We start from the raw sequence: 22,930 nt of genomic DNA, 5'->3' as shown, positions 1-22,930 counted from the left end.
ACAAATGAATGTACATGCAAAGTAGAAACAGACTCACAGACATAGAAACCAAACTTATGGTTACCAAAGGGGAAGACGAAAGGGGAGGGACAAATTAGGAGTATAAGATTAACAGATACAAACTAGTATACATTAAATAGATAAGCAACAAGGATTTACTGTGTAGCACAGGGAATTATAGCCATTATCTTGTAATAACCTATAATGGAATATAATATGCAAAAATACTGAATCACTATGCTGTACACTTGAAACTAACACAGTTCTGTAAATCAACTATACTTCAAAAGAAAATTAAATTTAAAAAATTAAAGCAAAAAATATCAGTAGGATTAGATTACATTGAATGGAGTGATGGGAAATCTTTTCCACAGTCAGGATCCTTCTACTCAAATAATTAAGCATTTGTAGATTTTGTTCATATAAAGAGCTCAAGAAAGTGACAATAAAGAGAAAAGTCATAATGCTAAAAAGAGAGGATACATTTTTTTTAAAAAGTGGTCCCTAAGACCTGGTATCTTTAAACACCATAAGTAACACTCACCAGTCACTAACAGTTTCAAAAGTCAGCCTCTGACAGCTTAAATAAGTGTGTACGGTACAAGGAAGAGAAGAAAACCCTGAGGAGATCTAGCCCAGATACTACCCTGAAGTGAAGTGAAGTGAAGGATACTGTCGGGGGTAAGGGGTGGCAGGGACCATGAGGAAGCAGATACCTCTTCAGGGGATGGAGCCCCCACTGTGGGGGAAAAGACAAGTGATAGGATCTACTTCACAGTTGTGCTGTTGGCTTGTCTTTATTATAAGTCTGGATGATATTAAAAATATTTAAGAAGCGGTATGATATATTGTGGCTAAACTCGAGGGGAGAGCTGGCCAGCAGTGGACAAACACCTTGTTGGCAGGGAAGGCACAACCGAGAAATGCACATTTGTACTATAAGGTGCCAGTCCTGCTGCTCGGGGTACTGTTTCCCATCTAACTGGTGCTATCTCAGCTCTGGTCATCTGGATGCATACAGATGGGAGCCTGCACAAGGGAGCTGGCAGGCACCAGGGCAGCCACATCCCAGAGGAACTCCCCCATGCTGGTGCAACCTGGGGAACCATTGGAAGGGCTCAAGGCAGCAGCTCTTTACCAACCAGTGCATCAGTATTTCAAGCTTTTAACAATTACTGTTGTCTAATCTAAGGCTGCATGAAAGCTCTGTCATAAGCAACATCTCTGCTTTTCTGAAAAAAGATTGGCAGTGCTACGTTCCACAGAAAACTGAGTCTTGGCTTAACCACCAACTTGGGCAAGTCACTCAACCTCTTTGAGCCTCAGTTGCATCCAAAATGGGGAGAAAACTCTTTGTCTACTTCCCAGGCCTTGTGTTAAACATGTATATATATGAAAGCTAAGAAAGTAAATCATAAGAGTTCTCATCACAAGGGAAAATTATTTTTTTTATTTTGTATTTATGAGATGATAGATACGTTATTATGGTAACAATTTCATGATGTGTATACAAGTCAAATAATTATGCTGTACACCTTAAACTTATACAGTGCTGTATGTCAATTATATCAATAAAACTGGAAGAAAAAATGTTTCTAAACAAAAAGAAAAAATAAACAAGAACATGTATGTGCGGGGGTTGCATAACCGATCACACCTTAGACTTGCAAAGTGTTATATCATTAATAATTTATTTTTTTTTTATTATTAAAGCCCTAACTATCACATGGCAACGAATGCACAAAGGGAGCTGATGGGTTTTTAATTTCCCTTTTCTTGGACAAAATATCATGGTAATTAAATCATTCCAGGACAATTTGAGCAAACATGAGGTTAACACGACAACTAGTGCCAGAAGTAAACAAAAGCGCAACGTGGAGAAACGGATATACTTTGAAAAGTCTAACCTGGTCCCAGAGTCTTGCAGTTGATGTTTTCCCACTCCACTGTTTAACTTGAACAGTGTGGCTGAACTTTCCCATTCTGACTAGAGCTTCCTCAGGCCAGAAACAAAGGCAAGTCAGTTCTGAGGCTGAGATTCAAATAAACATATCACGGGACAGCTGCAAACTGGAAAGCAAATGCGACAGCTACCGGAGTAACCAGACTAATAAAGGCCCTCCCCACAAACACCCTAGAGGCCAAGAGTAAGAAAGCCTCTTCCTTTTTGGAAAACAGTTCCTGGTGAACAACTGGAAGGAGGCGGCTCTGTTTATGACTCCCTTTGAACTCCCGTTTTTCCCCTGAGTAGTCACTGATTAAGGAGGAGAGGAATTTTTTAAAAAGCTAAAAGAATGTTGCTGTTGTTTTTTTTTGACAAGGCTGTCACACATAATGATTATTCAAAATGAACAGAGATTTACATTCTTTTCATAAACAAGACCCATTCCCCAAACATTCTTGTTAAAGAACTGGAATCGACTTCCGAGATTTTTAATGGGAGGAGGTGACTGCTATGGGGCTAAGACTGGAGTTAAACAGCGGCTCCCAATTCCCTTCCCTGTCGGCACTATTTCCTTGGATTCTCAGGGGAAGGAGAGCTTGAGATATCAAGAGATGGCCCAGCTGCGGAAATGGAGTTAGTCTGGACTCTGTAGACCGTAATTAGTTTTTTACCCCTACTTAGTAGGGTAAACAAATAAATATCAACCCAACAGGAGACATAGAAGTTGTCCTGTCTTTAAAGCTGTTCAAACGAAGGGATAAAGTCATAGGCACTTGATCAGCTTGGTGAGTTTCATGGTTTTTAGAGCTGGGAAGGGCACTAGGGATCTTATACAACTCTCCTCTTTCACAGATAAGGCAAGGGGAATTGACTTGCCTAAATTTACACAGTGAATGAATGGATTAACTTTTGCTCACCTAAACTACAGCATCCTGGGGATTAGGTGAGCAATGGATTGTCAATGTCCACACTCCCTCTTCTTCCTCAAATGGGCTCTCAAATTCCTCACCATTCACAAATTCTCCTCTACTATAGTTGCCCACACCGCTCACCCGTCCACTATCCAGTCTTTTCTTAATATCTCCAATTACAACTCTGCTACCCTTTCCACCACTGTACTCACGGTCAACTTTTCTAAGAGGAAAGAGTCTTTTGCCCACTGGTGTTGCATGTGTTTTCTTAGGTTCTCCAAAGGTATGTGATTCTTTTTTTTTTTTTTTTTTGGCTGCATTGGGTCTTCGTTGCTGCACGCAGGCTTTCTCTAGTTGTGGCGAGCAGGGGCTACTCTTCGTTGCGGTGCACGGGCTTCTCATTGCGGTGGCTTCTCTTGTTGCGGAACCTGGGCTCTAGCTGCACGGGCTTCAGTAGTTGTGGCTCACGGGCTCTAGAGTGCAGGCTCAGTAGTGGCGCACGGGCTTAGGTTTTCCGCGGCATGTGGGATCTTCCTGGACCAGGGCTTGAACCTGTATTCCCTGCATTGGCAGGTAGATTCTTAACCACTGCACCACCAGTGAAGACCCTGATACGTGATTCTCATATAGTTCCATCAGGCATGGAACCCGGGAGAACCATCCTGGGGCTGGGCCAAAAAGGAAGGGTCAGCAAACTACAACTTGTGGACCAAGTCTGGCCTACTGTGTTTTTATACGGCACACAATCCAAGTATGTTTTCTTTTATTTTTAATTGTGGTTAAAAAAAAAACCATGACATAAAATTTACCATCTTAACCATTTTCAAGTGTGCAGTTCAGTAGTGTTGAGTATATTCACATTGTTGTGCAACAGATGTCCAGAACTTTTTCATCTTGAAAAACTGAACTCTATACCCATTAAACAACTCTCCATTTCCCCTTTCACCCAGCTCCTAGTAACCACCATTCTACTTTGTATGAATTTGACTACTTCATATACCTCATAAGTAGAATCATTAACTGTCCTTTTGTGACTGGCGTATTTCACTTAGCATACTGTCCTCAATTTTCATCCATGTTGTACATGACAGGATTTCCTTCCTTTTAAAAAGGTGAATAATATTCCATTGCATGTATACACCAAACTTTTTATCCATTCATTCATCCATGGACATTTGGGTTGCTTCCACTACTTGGCTATTGTGAATAATGCTGCTATGAACATGGGTGTGCAACTATCTCTTTGAGACTCTGATTTCAATTATTTGGGGAATGTACCCAGATGTGGGATCGCTAGATCATATGGTAGTTCTATTTTTAATTTTTTTAGGAACCACCATACTGTTTTCCATAGTAGTTGCACCATTTTACATTCCCATCAGCAGTGCACAATGATTACAATTTCTCCACATCCTGGTCAACATATTATTTTCTGGGTTTTTTTTTTTCTTCTGATAGTAGCCATCCTAATAGATGTGAGGTGATATTATGGTTTTGGTTTGCATTTATCTAATGATTAGTGATGTTGTACATCTTTTCACATGCTTGTTACCCATTTGTATATCATCTTTGGAGAAATGTCTACTCAAGTCTGCTGCCCATTTTTTAATTGGTTTTTTTGTTGTTGTTGTTGAGTTGTTGACACTTTTTACATTTTCTGGATATTAACCCCTTATCATATATGATTTGCAAATATTTTCTCCCATTCCATAGGTTGCCTTTTCACCCTGTTGATTGTGTCCTTTGATGCACAGAAATTTAGTTTGATGTAGTCCTATTTGCCTATATACATATACTTTTGCTGCCTGCCCTTTTGGTGTCATGTCTAAGAAATCACTGTCAACTTCAATGTCATAAACTTTTCCATTATGTTTTCTTCTAGTAAGGTTTTAAATATTTTTAAATGGTTGAAAATCAAAGAAATATTTCCTGACATGTAAAAATTTTGAAATTTAAATTTCAATGCCCATAAATAAAATTATACTAGAACACAGGCACACTCACTCATTTGTGCGTTGTCTATGGTTGCTTTCGAGCTATAACAGCAGAGCTGAGTAGTTGCAACAAAGACCAAATGTGGTTCTCTCACCTCTGCACAATGTTGCTTAGTGCACTATAAATCCTATAAATCACAGTGACACATTTATAACTCTATGGCACTTAAAGCATTATCTATCTTCATACTGCACCTTGTAAAAAAATTACCAAGGGAATTCTACTTCACATCGCTGTACAGTAGAAACTAACACAACATTGTAAAACAACTATATCCCAATTAAAAAGAAAAAAGATTACCAGTGTATACTCATGTCAAAATGAGAAAAGGAAAGTGATCTTTTTTTTTAACTTTTAAATATTTATTTATTTGGCTGTGTCGGGTCTTACTTGCAGGATAAGTGCGCTCTAGTTGCCCCATAGCAGGTGGGATCTTAATTCCCTGACCAGGGGAAGCTGCAGCCCCTGCATTGGAAGGTGGATTCTTAACCACTGGACCACTAGGGAAGTCCAAGGAAAGTGATCTGATTGTTATGGTCTTAAGGCACACTGGAGTTGTCTAGTTAGATGGTGTATTAGTCAGCTCGGGCTACCATAACAAAACATGATAAGATGTGTGGCTTAAACAAGAAAAATTAATTTCTCACAGCTCTGGAGGCTGGAAAGCCCAGGATTAAGGTGCCAGCAGGGTCAGCGTCTGCTGCGAGCTCTCTCCTTGGGTTGCAGATGGCTGCCTTCTATGTCTTCACTAGGCCTTTACTCTATGTATGCATGTGAAGAGAAAGATCTCCCTCTCAGTTCTTCTTAGAAGGCCAACAATCTTATAGGATTAGGACCTCACCTTTATAACCTCCTTAATTGCCTCCTAAAAGCCCGGATCTCCAAATACAATCACATTAGGGGTTAGAGATGCAATATATGAATTTTGGAGCAATGCAATACAGTCCATAGTGGATAGCAAAGTATTGTATTTATTGTGCATTGACACTAGAGCTGTGCTAAAAGAATACAACATGTCATCATTACCAGACTAAACACTCATTACAATATTCCCAACTCACAGGAAAGCAATGGTCAGAAAAATTGGAACATTTAAAATGGAATATCTCATCACAGCAGAATTTCTTCACAAAAATAATAAATAAAAACAAGGCTGCCAAAGTAAGTTGCCAAGTGGCTCACTTCTTAGCCAAGCAAAGAAAGCCATTTACTGATGGTGGCTTAATTAAATGTTTGATTGCAGTAGCTAAAGAAATGTGTCTAGAGAAAATAAACTTGATTAAAACTATTAGCCTTTTGGTGAGAACAGATGCTCAGAGTTGAGGACAGTGGAGCAACACCAATAGTCAATTAAAAACAAGCAAATGATTTTGAGTGGTTTTCCTTGGTTCTTGATGAGTTGACAGATGTCATCAGTACTGCTTAATTGTTCATTTGAGGAGGCTAAGTTTGAAGTGTTTGAAGAATTAGGCCCTATGAATAGTCTGCGTGGAACAGCTACAGAAGAGTATTTTCAAAGAGTATTTCTCAAAGTTGAGACAACACTAATAAAGCACAACTTGAAGTAGAATATGCTAAGATGTGTTACAACTGATAAAGATACATGTGAAACAGAAAAAAAAGCTTAGTTGAAATTTACAAGACTTATGAAAATGTAAGGTGTTTATAGCCTATGGTCATTCATTGCATTATTTATCAGAAGGTACTTTGCGGAAAATATGCAAGTCTAATCATGTGTTATTGAACCAGTAGTGTCAGTGGTGAACTTCCTCTCCTGGACTTAGCCATTGACAATACCGTGAATTTTTTTCAAAAGTAGAAACAATATCCTGACTGCCCTATGACACTGAAGTTCTATGGCTTGACAGTGGTAAAGTTTTATTGAAATGTTTGAGTTTGGGCCAAGATTGGAATTTTTCTGAATGAGAAGATCTGCCCTCAGTCACTATTATTGAATACTGAATGTGTGAAAATTTGTTCTTTATTATAAACACCTACATAATATCCTCAATTTTATCTCTAGGCACCCAAAGCCCTAAATATTTACTATCTGGCCACTTACAGAAAAAGCTTGCCAACCCCTATCATAGGTATTTGAATGACAGCCACTTGGATCTTACTGGAAAACAATCCCCGCAAATGAAACTCAATGTCTGTGACAAGGCTCCCTAACCCTAATCTATTTTGGGGCTTCTTGATCATTCTCGACACTACTCTCCACGTTCCCTAAGGTGGGGCAACTATGGTCACATTCCTTTGTTTAAGGGTCTTAATCTCCGTGTCACAGGAACCTACTGTCAGTCAAAAAGTCATCTTCTGTTTTATTCCGAAGAGGCCTGATGGGTACTAACTTAAATAGAATTCTTGGCTCTCAGCACTGATGCTCCAGATTTTCTGAGGCTAGCTATGCATTTCAGGGGCCCTCACTAGACAGACAGCACCCAAGCTTCCTATCATGCAAGCCAGAGACCTTGTTACTACCTTCTGCTACTGTCACCTTTTTATTCCCGTATCAAGTTACATGATATAAAGAATCCCCATAAATATAACACCCAGTGGTGAACTGGAATAGACAACCGTCTAGAGAGCTATTAGATTGTAGCCTCCAGTTATCTCTGTGTTTGTTTATAAGAGCAGTAATTTAGAAATTGCAGATGTGCTGAGTTACTAAATACTCTTTGGGGGAGTATAAACTTACTAATTCAGCAGTATCTAATTTAGTAACTATGCTACTCTAAGACCACTTTGGTGAAAGTGATTTTAGTGGACCTAGAAAGGGCAAATAATTTGCTTTTAATAAGCTTTAGTGGCTTGAAATGACACATGAGCTTCATGTGTAGCAAATTACTTTTCATCCTTACTGCTTATATAATGCTTACATATCCTTACTCTACTATTTGTATTCATGGCTAAAAAACAGAAATAAATGCTACAAAATGACTTTAAAACAAAGAGGAAGCTTAGAACCTATTTGTGACCAGGAAACAAAGGCAGATAATTAGTCTCCAGAGTGCATACTGTTGAAAAAACAAAAAACTTCCAAAAGAAAAATTCAGATTTTTCTTCTTTTGCAAAACATAGACTCAATGATAGAGAATTTATGGCTTCATACTTGTAGGGATAGTTATTTTGATTAGCCTTCTATAGTGGTCATTAAACTGACCCTTAATGGGGTCAGTCATTTGCGAGTTACCCAAGCTTTTTGAAAAATAAAGTTTCACTCCCCAGCCCAACTGCAACAACTCTTCCCGAGAAACCACCTGCTTCATTAAATGATGTTTTAGTTTTGTATTCTTCACATGGACTCCCCTTTTTTAATTACAAATGACACACCAATATCCTTGTTGACTTCTAGATAAAGTGAGCTTATCTTCCAGAAAATTTAAGTGATGTCGAATATGTGATGATTTTGCCACCCAGTCATTACCAGGATGTGAGTGCCCTCCATTTTGCCCTCTTTTATATAGTATGGGAAAAATGCCAAATTCTTAGTTGAATGGTTAATCTGATAAAATTGAGTCATTCAAGTCTTGATAACCTATCTGATTCATAAGCACACTTACAAGCAAAGAACTGTTAAAAGATAAACTGAGGTGTATTAAACATTTTAAGAGTTTATTTGAGCAAAACTCAATCCGAATTGGGCAGTGTCAAACCGCAAAAAGTGGTTAGGAGCGATCCACTGACAGGAGCAAAGGAAAAGACTTTTATAGAGAAAAGGTGGAAGCGTAACCGAGCAGGAAGACCCTATGGGGCCTTCCCAGAACAGAAACCCCGCCCCCCAATATCCTCCACCTGCCTCTTGTCTGTAGAAAAACATTACCTCCTAGGCCTTCCTCAAGTTCCAAAGAGTAAATTTAATCAGAGAAGTGAGAAAATGCAGAAAGAAAGGAAAACAGTCAAGCAAGACAACATAATAATAGTTTGGCCATTAAACAAAGTCAAGGACCTTTAGCTCCTCCTCATGGGCTAGAGATAATATTCTGAGCCTTGTCCTCTGAGCTGTTTTGCAGATACGGAAACCCCCACCAGGTGGAAGAAGTTAACTGTATGCCGCCCACAAGCACGGAGACCCCAGACTGGTTGGAACCAGAAGGCTGATGATGCTGACTCCCGATGACCTCACCGCCAACCAATCAGAAGAATGTTCACGAGCTGGTCACGCACCTCACAACTCCCCTCCCCCACCCTGTCTTTAAAAACCTTTCCCTGAGAGCCTTAGGCGGAGTTCAGGGCTTTTAAGCACTGGCTACCTGGGTTCCTTGCTTTGGCACCCTGCGATAAGCACTGCACCTTCTTTCACCACAACCCAGGGTAGATTGACTTTGCTGCGTGCGGGCAAAGGGACCTAAGTTCCGTTCGGTAACAGAAGCAAAGCAAGGAAATTACTTGAGTAGCTATAACTTAAGTGTTTGCCTTATTTGGAAAAGCCTCATTGGCTGGTTGTGATTGGTTGCCCTTAGGTTCTGATTTCTTAACCTTGAGGCATTTACAGGCTTAGGTTTTGGTTTGCTTACATCGGCTGCTAAGGTATTAGAGCCTCCTCAGTCTAACAGGCTCTTTGTTTAACTTAACACAATTGATAATCCATATATTAGTGCTTTCTAATTTTTCTATAAAGAATTTAGTTGAAATGTAACAACCACGTAAGGATTTTAGTCATTTTTCTCCAAAACATCGTTTTAAAAAGTACACTTCCTTATGTAAACCACACAGATGGGGTTCGTTTGGCACATTTGGGGCGGGGTGGATATTATCTAAAAATAGAGCCAAATTTCTTCAAAGACTGTTCAATTAAAATGGTTTCTACATTAGAAATAAACCCAGTTTTCCACTGTATACCACATCAATTTAAAAACAAAGCAATAGGTTCAGTCAACATTTCCTTGGTTTTGAAGTGTCCCTCTACATTTTTTTTAAACTGTAGTAATGGCCTATACCTAAAGTCATGACCTTCATTTTTGCTGACAATATGTAAGTGGGGAACAACCCTGTATTAATTTCCTATGGCAGCTGTAACAAATTATCAGAAACCTGGTGACTTAAAGCAACGCACATTTATGCTCTTACAGTTTTGAAAGACAGAAGTCCAAAATCAGTTTCACTGGGCTGAAATCAAGGCACTGGCAAGGCCGTGCTCCCTGGAAGCTCTAGGTGGAGAATGTTTCCTTACCTTTTTCAGCTTCTAGAGCTGCATTCCTTGGCTTGTGTCTCCTTCCTCCATCTACAGTGACTGTAACGTAGTATCTTCAAATAGCTCTCCTTCTGTCTGTGTCTGTCTCTCACCCTCTGCTGAGGTCGTCACCTTGCCTTTCTTCTTCTATGTCAAATCTCCTTTTGCTTCCCTTTTATAAGGATACATGTGATTGTATCTAGGGCCCACCTGGATAATCCAGGCTACTCTCCCTACCTCGAGTCTTAATTTAATCACACCTGCAGAGTATTTTATGCCATATAAGCTAACATTCACACGTTCCAGAGATTAGGACCTGGATATTTTAGGGGCCATTATACAGCTGATCACAGCCTACAAATTTGCCATTCAACATTTACTTTACAACCTGTAGGCCTATTACTAACCAACTGTGGGATTATTTCTAGGACTCCAAAAATTTTATTTAAATAAATAATATCTTACATGTACAACTACTACCATTTACAAATTCATGTACATGCCATTGTTATTAATAAAATGCAAATTCACTTCATAAAGGGATCTAAAGGGTCTACTTCAGACAAGTTATTTATAAATAAAACACTTTTAGTATAGCATTCATCCCTTTTCAACAAAAACTATCCGTATGAAATGATAATTTATACGTTTTATAAATATATAACATATAAGTTATAATGTATATAAAGCAGAGCATCTGCTATATAATAAGAATTTAATAAATGTCAGCAGCTATTATTGTGTTGGCTATTCTGCAAGCAGAATGGAAGTATTTTAACACTAAAAATCTAATAGTAGTAGGCTTTTCTCATTTTGCAGGAAAAAGAAAGCAAAAAGATTGAATTCAATCACTTTTTTTTTTTGGCTCATAATTTTTGTTTAAAACTTTGATACCTGTTAGGGCTACACTGTTAGTGAATGCTAACAGATGACAGAACAAGAAGCCAAAGAATATTAGGGGGAAACTGGGAACCAGCCAATCATGTTTAGTTCAAAAGTTTGTTTTGGTTACATGTGCTCAGGGCTGTGCTTTTATATTTTATACTCAAACCACAGTAGTTTCTTTGCCACTAAATTGTTCTTCATTTACATGAATCAATCAAATACATCCATATTTTATAGTGCTCTTCAAAGAGCACCATAACTTGCAGATATACCAACATCTGAACAAGTTTGAGGGCTGCTAATGGAAAACATTCTCTATTATAAAGGCGCTTACTTTCATGATGGACTAAAATTGTGGTTCTCGACACTGGCTGCACATTAAGATCTCCTGGGGAGCTTTTAAAAATCCCCATCTCCAGGCTGCAGCTAGGACCAGATAAGAATTTTGGGGGTGGGTCCCAGGCATCAGCATTTTTAAAGCTCCCCAGGTAATTCCAGTGGTTGAGAATAGTAGGCTAAGAGAACACATGACACAACGACCAGTACAAATAATGAGGTCTAAATTTTTCATGGTCATGATCAGGAATGCAATGTGAACTCAGTGTCTTGATTAGTTAAAGGAGGGAGGAAATGGGAAATGAACTGAGCCTGAAAACTGGGCTGTAAAGAGGGAAAGGGCAAAAGAGAGGCTGACAGTAAATATTGAGGATAAAAAAACTTCTAGGATAGGGGAAAATAAAAAGTCTGAAAACTTTCACTATGCGGTTAAAAAAAACACTGGTGGTGAAGGGAAGATATTTTCTAGCCTATTTTTTACTGGATTTTCCCCTCCCAACCCACCCAGGCTTAACATCTCTACGTAATTAGCATTAAACACCAGAATGAATTATTAAGGGCGACACATACTTTTTAATCTAGAAACAAAGGAATCAAGATAAGCAGAATACTGAAATACGTAGTAGAAATGTGTTCAGACTCAGCATCTTTGAATGAAACGGCAACTTTATAGTCTGAATATATATGTGTGTAAATCACATATTTTTTTATGAAGACCAATTCCTATCTACAAACACTACCAACACACCTCCCCAACAATAGAGAAAAAATAGTCTACATTTAAGCATTACAGGAAACTCTTGAGAAACTACCAGCTTACTTTCCTATAAACATTGCAAAACAATCTAGTTCTGGCAATTGAAGCAACCTGAAACTTGCTTATCAAGCTTGGGACTTTTAGTCGTTGATAACACATTAGTTCTTTCAACTGCAGGCATATCATAATGGCTCTACAGCAACTTGTCATGCAATGATCATGACCCAATATTAAGCAATGCAGGGCCCTGGAATTAATCAATGAGAAAGGAAAGATTTATATATAGCTAATGCTTATATAGCACTTACTATCTGCCAGGCCCTCTTTTAAGGGTTATATATATACTATCTTTACTCCTCGCAAGGGCCTAATGAGGTGCATACTATTTTTATTCCCATTTTACAGATGAGGTTATCGGTGTACAGAGAAGTTAAGCTGCTGACTGAAGATTATAGTTAAGTGGTGGAGCTGGAATAGTCTGGTTTCAGAGTCCACACTTTTTAAAACATTTTGCTATAATGATTCTTAATTATAATAACATTGATTAATTTTCTTCATTAAAGTATTTTCTGGAGAGAACACCACTAAGCTCTTCTATTTCTTTTATCAATTTTTCTATGCATTGAAGTTAAAATATGTAAAAGTGTTCCATTTTCACTTTTAATTTGCTTAAATTATTTTTGTCAGAATCAGTTTCTTCATAATGGTTATAATCGAATTTATTTTTGTGCATATGTAGTTTTACTTTTATGGCCGTTATTTTTACACAGTCCGGTTTGTCTGGATCATACTTTATAGATCTATATTTTACAATATTTCATTCTCTTCGATTTGAAGTTAATGACATATTTTTCTTAGTGTGTTTTTATCCATTTTCCATTTTATTTCTTTTGTCTTGATAAGTTCTACCAAGTCTTAATTTATCAGGTCAATTTTTTCACTTTCTCACTGAAAAGATGTTATTCTTAGTTTTCATCTATAATAATTTTTTAATCAAGTACAGTTAGTGCCTTTTCAGCTTTATTTTATGCTAGTTTTTACCAGTAATATTTAATATGAATTGGATAAAAATGAAAGTTTTATATTTATTTGTGATTTAATCTGTGAGAAATTATGAAATTAGATATTCCAGGACTACTCTCAGGGTCAAAATGATGACTTCACAATGTTCCGTTTTGATGAGAGTGGGAATCATGACTTCAGTTTTACAGATGTACCTTAAAAACTTAAATAGCTTGCCTGAGATAAATGTTAAAGCTAAGATTGGAAGTAATACAGTGGAATAGAATGGTTTTTGGAGTCACCGACCTGGATTGAATCCATACTCAGCCACTTACAGCTGTGTGACCTTGGGCAAATAACCTAACCTTCAAGACCCAATGCCTCCATCTGTAAAATAGGGATAATATTAGTACCTAATTTATCTGTTATTTACAGAACTGAAGGAGATAAAGCATGTAAAAGCACTTTAATATACTGCCTGGCTTATGGTAACACATCAATAAATGTTAGTAGTTCAGCATCATAATCCATAGCCTTTGTTCTTCCATTACACTCTACACTGTACTAGGCAGTGTTTTCAAAGAGCTTAGAATATTCTTAGTGAGATAAAACAAATGCATGTGAAAATAGTTATAGAAATACTTTTGTTAACACAGTCTCAGGCACAATGTAAGTGCTGAACGAATGGTCACTATTATTATTTGTATTGCTTCTCAGCAAGCTTTCCCCAGATGAAAGTATATGGTATCCTGTGACAATTTGTTGGGAGTACCATATCTCTATGAAATACCCATTTATACAAAGCTAATGCCAGCAGCAGCTCCCTAATTATTTCAGTCCCTAAGTGGGTTTAGCGGACAAATTGAAGACCTAGTTTTGGGGGCCACTGGAGTGCAATTTCCAAAGATCCTCATGGGGCCTGGGTCTCTCAAATTCTTTTGCCACTTTGCTTCTTTGAGGAGTCTGAAATGACTCCTCAAGACATTTATGCCTCTGGATTAAGTCTAAGGTATATTTAAAATGCAAATTCATCCCGGCATGGAAGTTACAAAACTTACAACTTATACCTTATCAAACACCCTTCATTTTCCAGATACTATATATATAGTGATGTTATATATATATTATATATATAGTGACATTATATATATAATATATATACTGATATATATAATATGTAGTGATGTTATATATAATATATATAGTGATATTATATATATATATTATATATATAATTTAATCTCACAAGAAATCTTCCAGAAGTAGGTATTATTAACCCCACTTTCAAATGAGAAAATGGAGGGTAGGAGCTTGGCTATCTTGTCCAAACTCAGGTCTTATGATACTAAAGCCCTTTTTCTTTCTGCTATATTACTTTCCTCCTGTGCTAGGCACCAAGTAGACACTTGTTGAATTGTCCTGTACTATAAGTTTCTTGGAGATAAGAAAGGGAACTATAATTCTGAATCACTTGTCTTAGTGAATCAATAGCTTTAAAAAATTGTGCTATGTAGTTATCCCCATCCACCCTCTAAACAGAGGCAGAATATGAATAAATTAACTGTTTCCTATATTTATATCCCTTTTATTCCTATTTGAAGTTAGACCAAGGCTTAGCAAACTAAACCCAAAAGGGCAGACATGTCCTTGAAAATATAGATGAAGGTCTGGATCTAATAAGGGCCAAGTATTTGGCTTTTTAACTGATGGAATTTCTTAGGGAAATAAAGGATTTATAGGTCTGAGCAAATGGCCATATTGAAGTCAGCAGGGTTATGGGCATGCACAGATTTTGACCTTAAAACAGAAACCCCGTGGCACTGAGTCATTACTCCTGGTTGAGAGGGACTGGTCTCGGTTCCATCGCCTACTGGACTGCTTTTACGGCTGTCTCAGGGTGCCTCAAAGGGTCTTCAACAACCTTTTAGTCCTGAACTCCTCCCTTTTCTTACTCTCAGTGAGCTTAGTGCTGCATTCTTTTGTGCACATATGTGTATGGGAGTGTATGTGTGCATGTGAATGTGTTGGCAGGGAAGGCTGGGGCTGGGGAGGTGGTGGTATAGAGGCAAAGGAAGAGACTGAATTGATTGGGGGAGTTTTAATTGCTTTTTATTTCAAAGTAAGAGAAAAATCCTCCAATTTTTCTGAGCCTACACTAATTTGCCACCTCCAGTGTTTGACTCTTTTTTTTTTCCCCTGTGGTATCTACTTGCCTCTACCTTGCCCTTTGTTCACCATCTACAGATTTAAATCAGATTCCTATGTATCCCAAATCAGAGGCCAAAAGGCTAACCCAAAGCATATCCTACAAATACCTAGGCACTTGATGAAATCTTAATCTGATCAAAGGTGACAAGCTTTTTCCCAAAACCAGATGGGGGCAGAGAGGGCCCCTCACCACAGTAGATCACTCCTGCAGTCTGAGGGCAGATGGAGATGCAATAGTGACACCTTGCTTGTCCCAGGTGCTGACAGAATCATTTGCCATTGCTTGGAGACTGCAAGGACATGAACATGCCTCACTGGAGCCATATGCATGTATAGGTAAATGGTTTAGAATGATTTTAGTTTTAAAGCGAGTTTTCATGCTGATGACTTGTAGAGTATTATGATTTAGAATTCTCCTTTTTCTTTTTTAATTGAAAATTGGTAAACTGACTCTAAATTTCACTGGGAGGTGTAAATGATCAAGAATATTCCAGAATTTTTTCGCACCCCCACCCAGGTTTATCGAGATATAATTGACATATAACATTGTATAAGTTTAAGTTGTACATATGTTGATTTGATACACATATATAGCAAAATGATTACCATCGTAGCCTTAGCCAATACTTCCATCACATAACATAATAACCATTTCTTTTTTGTTGTAAGAACATTTAAGATCTGGTCTCTTAGCAACTTTCAAGTATACAATACAATATTATTAACTATATTCACAACCCAGACTTATTCATCTTATAACGGGAAGTTTGTACCCTTTGACCAATATTTCCCCATTTCCCCCACCCCCAGCCCCTGGTATCCACCATTCTACTTTCTGTTTCTATGAGCTTGACATTTTTAGATTCCAAAATTATCCTGGTTTTAAGAAAACACTTAGGGGTGATGGCCTAGAAGAGTGGCTCCAATAGGTGATGTATAGCTGAGTAAAGTAACTTAAGTATTTATTGAACTTACTTTCTGCAAAACCTTCTGCCAGGTGTTCCCAACATATTTGGCCCTGGCCCTCTGCTCTTTCTTTGTATATTCTTTCTTAAAATGTCATCCAGCTTCCTTTTTCTTGCTTAATTTTTTTATTCAGTTATCTATTTAATTTTTGGCTGTGTTGGGTCTTAGTTGTAGCATGCAGGATCTTCATTGCAGCACGCAGGATCCTCTGCTGCAGTGCACAGGTTTCTCTCTAGTTGTGGTGTGTGGGCTGCAGAGCACATGGGCTCTGTAGTTGTGGCATGCAGGCTCTCTAGTTGTGGCCCGTGTGCTCAGTAGTTACGGCATGCGGGCTTAGTTGCTCCACAGCATGTGGGATCTTACTTCTCTGACCAGGGATCGAAAACCGTGTCCCCTGTCTTCCAATGAAGGCAGAGTCTTAACCACTGGACCACCAGGGAAGTCCCTGATTAATTTTTTTAAAAAAAGAATTAAAAGTTACACACAGCAGACTCTTTTGAATCCAGAATTAGATGCATTCTAATCCTAGGTCTGCCCCTTAATTAGTTGTATGACCCTGGGGAAAATCACCAATGGTAGGCAAAATTTTAAAGATGTTTCCCTAACATTTCAATCCACTGGTTATTTAAGCAAACATTAATCTCAGTACAGCTGTGTAGGGACTTTGCAGATGTAACTAAGTTGCTAATCAGCTGACCCTAAAATAGGGAGATCTGGAGGAAACCTTGGGAGGTGATGACTATGTCTGTATGGTGGTGATGGTTTCACGGGTATAGTATACTTATCCCCAAACTCATCAAGTTGTATATACTAATTATGTACAGCTTTTTACATGTCAATCATACCTCAGCAAAGTGGTTTAGAAAAAGTTCATCAACAGAGGAATGGATAAAGAAGGTGTGGTACATATATGCAATGGAATATTACTCAGCCATAAAAAGGAACGAAATTGGGTCATTTGTAGAGATGTGGATGGACCTAGAGAGTGTCATACTGAGTGAAGTAAGTCAGAAAGAAAAAAAACAAATATTGTATATTAACGCATATATGTGGAATCTAGAAAAATGGTATAGATGACCTTATTTGCAAAGCAGAAAGAGAGACACAGATGTAGAAAGCAAATGTATGGATACCAAGGGGGAAAGGGGTGGGGTGGGAAGAATTGGGAGATTGGGATTGACACATATACACTATTGATAGTATGTATAAAATAGACAACTGAGGGGAACATACTGTATAGCACACGGAACTCTACTTAATGCACTGTGGTGACCTAAATGGGAAGGAAATCCAAAAAAGAGGGGATATATGTATATGTATAGCTGATTCATTTTGCTGTGCAGTAGAAGCTAACACAACATTGTAAAGCAACTATACTCCAATAAAAATTAATTACAAAAAAAGAAAGCAGAGAATAGATCACATTTCCCCCCTGAATTTCAGTTCCCTCATTTGTAAAATGGAGACAGTACAGATTCAAGAGGTTCCTGTGAGGATTAGCTAGAATGTATGTAATATTACTTTAGCACAGCACCTGATACATACTAAGTGGTAGATCGTATTGCTTCCTACTGCCTCTGCCACCACCTTGGCTGATGACTCCCAAAGTGATATCTCCAGCCCAGCTCTTTCATTTAAAGTCTGTTTCTCAGGGCCCCAAAGGGATGTTGCGTCAAAGAGACTGTAGATGAGAGTCCTGGCAAGAGAAAAGTTACTTGGACCTTGGGTTTCACTGTACACTGAGCCTGCTGTACTATGCCGTATACCACAGGAAAAGTGTTTAGAACAATATATACTGAGATGTTAATAGTGATTATCCCTGGGAGATAGGACTTTTGTTTTCTCCCTCATGTTTTTTTGATATTCCAGATTTTTATATAGGAACATGTGTTGTTTTTGTAATAATAAAAACAATAATCTATCTTTGAATTTTTAAAAATACCATATGTAGCCTGAGAACTACCCCAGTTCAGGATGTAAATGGACAGTTCATGATCCTGGAACTTTCCATTGTATTCTGGGGCTGCTAGTAATATTCTTGTTACAAATTTAAGTTTACCTGTGATTGAAATCAGGAATCATTTCTGGATGAGCAAAGGTGACAGTAAGAACTTTATTAAATTAGGCTGACCCAACTGCCAATCCCATTCACCTTCTTTCTTGATGCCTTACACTAAAGAGGCTGGAAAAGTGAATTACACACTTTTCCAACCTAATATGTAGCTAGGGTCATTCATATGAAAAAGTCTGACAAGTTAGACATAAATGATAACATTACTATGTGGTTTTGAGAAAGATCATGCATCCTTGATACACAGGGTAAATATAGTTTACCCTGCTGATTCTGCTTATTCTTGCCTCCTGAGTGAGTGATGTGATATGAGAGCTGGAGCTGGAGCAGCAGTATTGCAACATGAAGGAAAAGACAGAAATGCTGGCTCTGACAATGCTGAGCCATTTAAGCAACACTAAAACTGCTTATTTCCATAGCCTTGCTATGTGAAAATAAACAAACTAGAAAAGCAAAAAAGAAAAAAAAGAATTTTATTAAATTAATGAAGGGTGATGCCATGCAGTCAGCTGGTCCCCATTTGACCTACTGCTAGATAATGAATTGCCAAGAGAAGAAAGCCACTTCTGGTGAACCTCAGAACCTAAGCCTAGCTGTGGAGCAGCTAAACCCATGCGCCACAACTACTGAGCCTGCGCTCTAGAGCCCGCGAGCCACAACTTCTGAAGCTCGTGCGCCTAGAGCCTGTGCTCCACAGCAAGAGAAGCCACCGCAATGAGAAGCCCGCGTGCTGCAAGGAAGAGTAGCCCCCATTTGCCGCAACTAGAGAAAGCTCACCCGCAGCAACAAAGACCCAAAGCAGTCAAAAATAAATAAAATTAAAAGAAAAAAAAGAACCTAAGCCTCAACATGCTCTAAGATTTATCCAAACTTCCTTTTATTTTCTTGGGAGTCCACACTTGTTCGCTCTGAACTCTTCCTGTGTAGCTGTTTAAGTTGTCCTCTTATCTGTCCTGAGGCCCTAAAATACTGAAAAACTACTGCTTTTAAGTCCCCCGGGCCCCATGGTCAATCTTGAGAATTTAGAAGTGCAACAGGTCAGGGCCCAGTAAATTCCAGATTCCAGGCATGGTTTCCCTTGTCAGAACCCTCACTGACAGATCTTGCTTAGGACCCTGACCCACTGAACCTCTAGAACTCTGGAAGCCGACTCTGGTCTTCTCCCTTGGCCCGGGGGGCCTGGCATGTTGCCTTCTGAAAACTTATGGGAACCGTCTCATGGCCTACCTCAGAAGCCCAAGAGATGCTTTGAACTGAAGCGTCCCACTAAGAACCCTCCAGAATGAGCAAGATAAACAAGTTTCCTGTCTATTTCAAGAGATTGTCTTGAAATAAATATGCCTAAGTAATGAATTATGCAATTAGTCACAGTGTCCTCTGATGCTTCATGAGAGCAGGGCCCATATCGGGGTTCACTGTTATACCCCAGTGCCTAGCACGATACATGGCTCAGAGTAGATAAATAATAAATATGTGCCAATGAATGAACTTATGGGTTAATAAAATAATTGCTCAAATACTTATTTAGTTACAATTTCGATAAGTGCTTTGAATGAAACTTCAGGGTGCAGTGAGGACATATAAGGAGGGACCTAACCCATTTTTGAGTGGTGAGGCAGTCATGGAAAACTGCCTGAAAGTGAACACTGGCCTAAGTGAAGGGAAGATGTTTCAGTTCATATACTCCCTTGAAACTTGGAGCTGATGGAGGGGAGAGCTCACACAACAGGATGGTAACTACCTAGGCCTAAGTATGATACCTGAGGAGGGCAGAAGCAGCCCCTAAATGTAATTATCATACCAGGTATTACTCGGTGATACCCTTGGGCCCTTGAGGACTAACCAGCTGTTGATCCTCTCCATAGTTAACCATAGTTTGCTAAGTTTGGACCCTGGGTATTTGTACATTTTCCTTTTCCACCATCAGCATTCGCTTTCATGCCTGGATGTATCCCTTCTTATCTGCTTTTTCACTTTTCACACAATCATCTAGCCACAGAGGGCTTAAGGTGACACACTTTTTACTACCAAGAGAAATTATAGGTCTTTCTGTACATGGCTGTATGCTAGATGATTGGATAAATGGAATATTACTGTATTCTGTTTTACCCTAAAATGCATTGATGTGTTTTTCCACTCTTTCTTCCCTGGAAACAGCCTTGAATTCTACTGAGTATTATGGCTTCCGCTTTGTTGCTCAACTCAAACCCAGTTCTCACTCTTAATCTGGGGAAATTCAGACACTAGGAAGATTATCATCAAAGAAAAGATAGCGTAACTAAAGTACAACTAGACATCCTGAATGCACAGTACAATTCAACTTTAGGGGATTATGAAGACATAGAGGTGGAGATATAAACATCACTATCCATTTTCAAGTCCACAACATCCACTCTCTCATTTTTTTTTTTTTCTGAGAAAGAACATTTCGAAGGCATCTCAGCTCCTTTCACTCTCATTCATTCCGGGGAACTTTCAGTCACCACCTTCACCCTCTCACAACATTTTTTCCCCTCTTTCCCAGGTATATGTGAATGGCGGATAGACAGGATCATAAGAAATAGGAGAAGAACAAATTAAGAAATAAGTACTTTCAATTCACCTCTAAATGCCTAAGAGGACTTAGAATGATATATTTTCATAAATGGTCATTAAAATGAATTGGCTAGATTATAGCTAAGGCACAAGTACTGTGTAGAGTCAAACCTAACTTAACATAATAATTTTTTTCTGAAAAGAGGAAGGAAATTTAATTTGCCAGTTAAACTATTTCAATTGTGTCAATCTTGCCTATCATTTAAAGGATGAGCATTTGGGGGACTGGGGACATAAGTGGTTCAGGCAAATAGCTGACTGACTGAACTACGTATATATAACTTCCAGCTCTAATATTTTTTGATTTTAATCTTGAATATTAAATATGGATTTTGCCAGGATAAACCAGGAATGTTTAAGAGTAACAAACAGGGGCCTATGAAAGGAAGGTGGTGTGTGGTCCCTTAGGTTTGGAGACAAAAGGTGCAGGCAAGGAGAGAGGGTGGGCATGATGCCTGTATGTGTGTTTATGTACTTTGCACGTTGGGAATTGCTCATATTTCCTAGAAAGGAACAGACTTCTATTAGCCAGACTCCCACTAAAGTCCAATGTAAGTACAGCTCCTTTCTTCAATATGTAGAGTTTTTCTTTTTCCTCAGAGAACAAAGTGCGTACACAGCCTCATGGTAAGAGAAAAAGCTTATACCCACTTTCTTGCCTGAACAATTACTAAGCACCGTAATTCACCTGAACAGTTCTAACCAATAAAAAGCATTTAAAATTGGCCTTTATTTTCTCTAGAATCCAATGCCAGTGATTTGTTCTCATTTAATCTGCATTTGATGTTTTACAAAACATGAAAAGTCAGGGTTAGTAGAACTTCGGAGTAAAGGGCAATTGCATGAAAAAATTTTCATTTCTCCTTTATGTAAGGCTACCAAGCTCACCTAGGAGAGGCTTTTTGCATTCTTTAATTTTTTTGTGTGCTGTTTTCTGAATTTGCACAATTTTTTTTTATTGTTAAAGCCAAGCCAAGTTGAAATTGGAGTCTCCCAGGGAATTAACTGTGGCTCTTTGTTTGACTTTATAGAATTCTAATGCTAGACTAAAGGGCATTCATCAGTAAAAATGGAAGTTAAAAGGTTTTTGCTATATGCCGATTTTAACTAACTTTTCTTCCTCTCCTCTTTCTCTGATTTTAAATAACTTTCCATCTCCTCTGCTTTCTCTTGCTTAGGATTACTGATTATTATACCTTTGTGTAGCTCCTTTTCTGTTTTGGATCCTTGGCCCTGTCTCCCCCCATCTCTGTTTTCCCTTCTTTTAGCCCCAAAAGGCAACCTGGCTAAGAAATTGAGTTCCAAGATGTAGGGTAGCGATGCATGGAAGTGAACTGCTGAACCTTTGCCTTGTTCACTCTTGATTTATGTGTTTTAAAAAAAATCTCTGGATTTTTAAAAAAGCAAATCTGGAAATGCTGTTGAGGATAGGCTTTGGCACCAGCACTCTCTTCTAATGTGGCGTTTGCGATGACTTCACCCCTTTAAAATGTGGCTCTTATGATAGCACTCACACATGCCTTAGGTCGCTTGAAGGAAACGTCCTCTGATATTCAATAAACAATACAAGCTTTCTCCATCCTTCCATCTCCAGACACTTCTTGGTCAAAACAGTGTTTACAAAAATGGGCTTCAAGAAGAAGGGCTGAGTAGCTGGATTGTTGGGAGGAAAAAGGCAATTAGTATGTGTATGGTTCTTTTTCTTAATTTTTATTTTAGGAACATGCACCAGCAAACAAGACAGCTGTATGGAGACCCATACAGTTGTTCCTTTAACTCTGCAGTATTATCAGTGTATGAAGGTTAATTTGCCAGTTGTTGTAAAGGACGCCAAGCAATTCTGAGTGTCTGCTTGGATAACTTACTTTCCCATGTATTTCTGGTTTTCTAAGTGCCATTTTGGCAATTCTGCCAAGCAATATGAGAAAAAAAAAAAGAGTAAACAAATTAGAATGCAGCAATAATTTCGTGCAAATCTTATTGTCAGCCACAAAGTAATCCATTTTGCGTGTGTCAGTTTCTGCATATGCTATAAAGAAGCACACGGTCTAGGGTAGCCACAACTGCCTAACAAAGTAGAAACGGT

The 22,930-nt window shown here is 38.5% G+C and overlaps 1 protein-coding gene across 1 annotated transcript in view; it reads right to left on the bottom strand.

Moving 5' to 3' along the window:
- Positions 1 to 2,052: 2,052 nt before the first annotated feature.
- The window catches only part of LUZP4 (leucine zipper protein 4), a 96,559-nt gene continuing 75,681 nt past the window's right edge, over positions 2,053 to 22,930 (bottom strand). The window contains 1 exon segment of the mRNA XM_029240219.1: positions 2,053 to 2,254. Within this exon segment, the coding sequence (XP_029096052.1) occupies positions 2,053 to 2,254 (202 nt within the window).

Source organism: Monodon monoceros, unplaced genomic scaffold, assembly GCF_005190385.1.
Source record: "Monodon monoceros isolate NGI ecotype Baffin Bay Population unplaced genomic scaffold, NGI_Narwhal_1 Super_Scaffold_22, whole genome shotgun sequence".
Taxonomy (NCBI): Eukaryota; Metazoa; Chordata; class Mammalia; order Artiodactyla; family Monodontidae; genus Monodon; species Monodon monoceros.
Note: the sequence above shows the minus strand (reverse complement) of the source record. Positions and strands in the feature narration are given on the sequence as shown.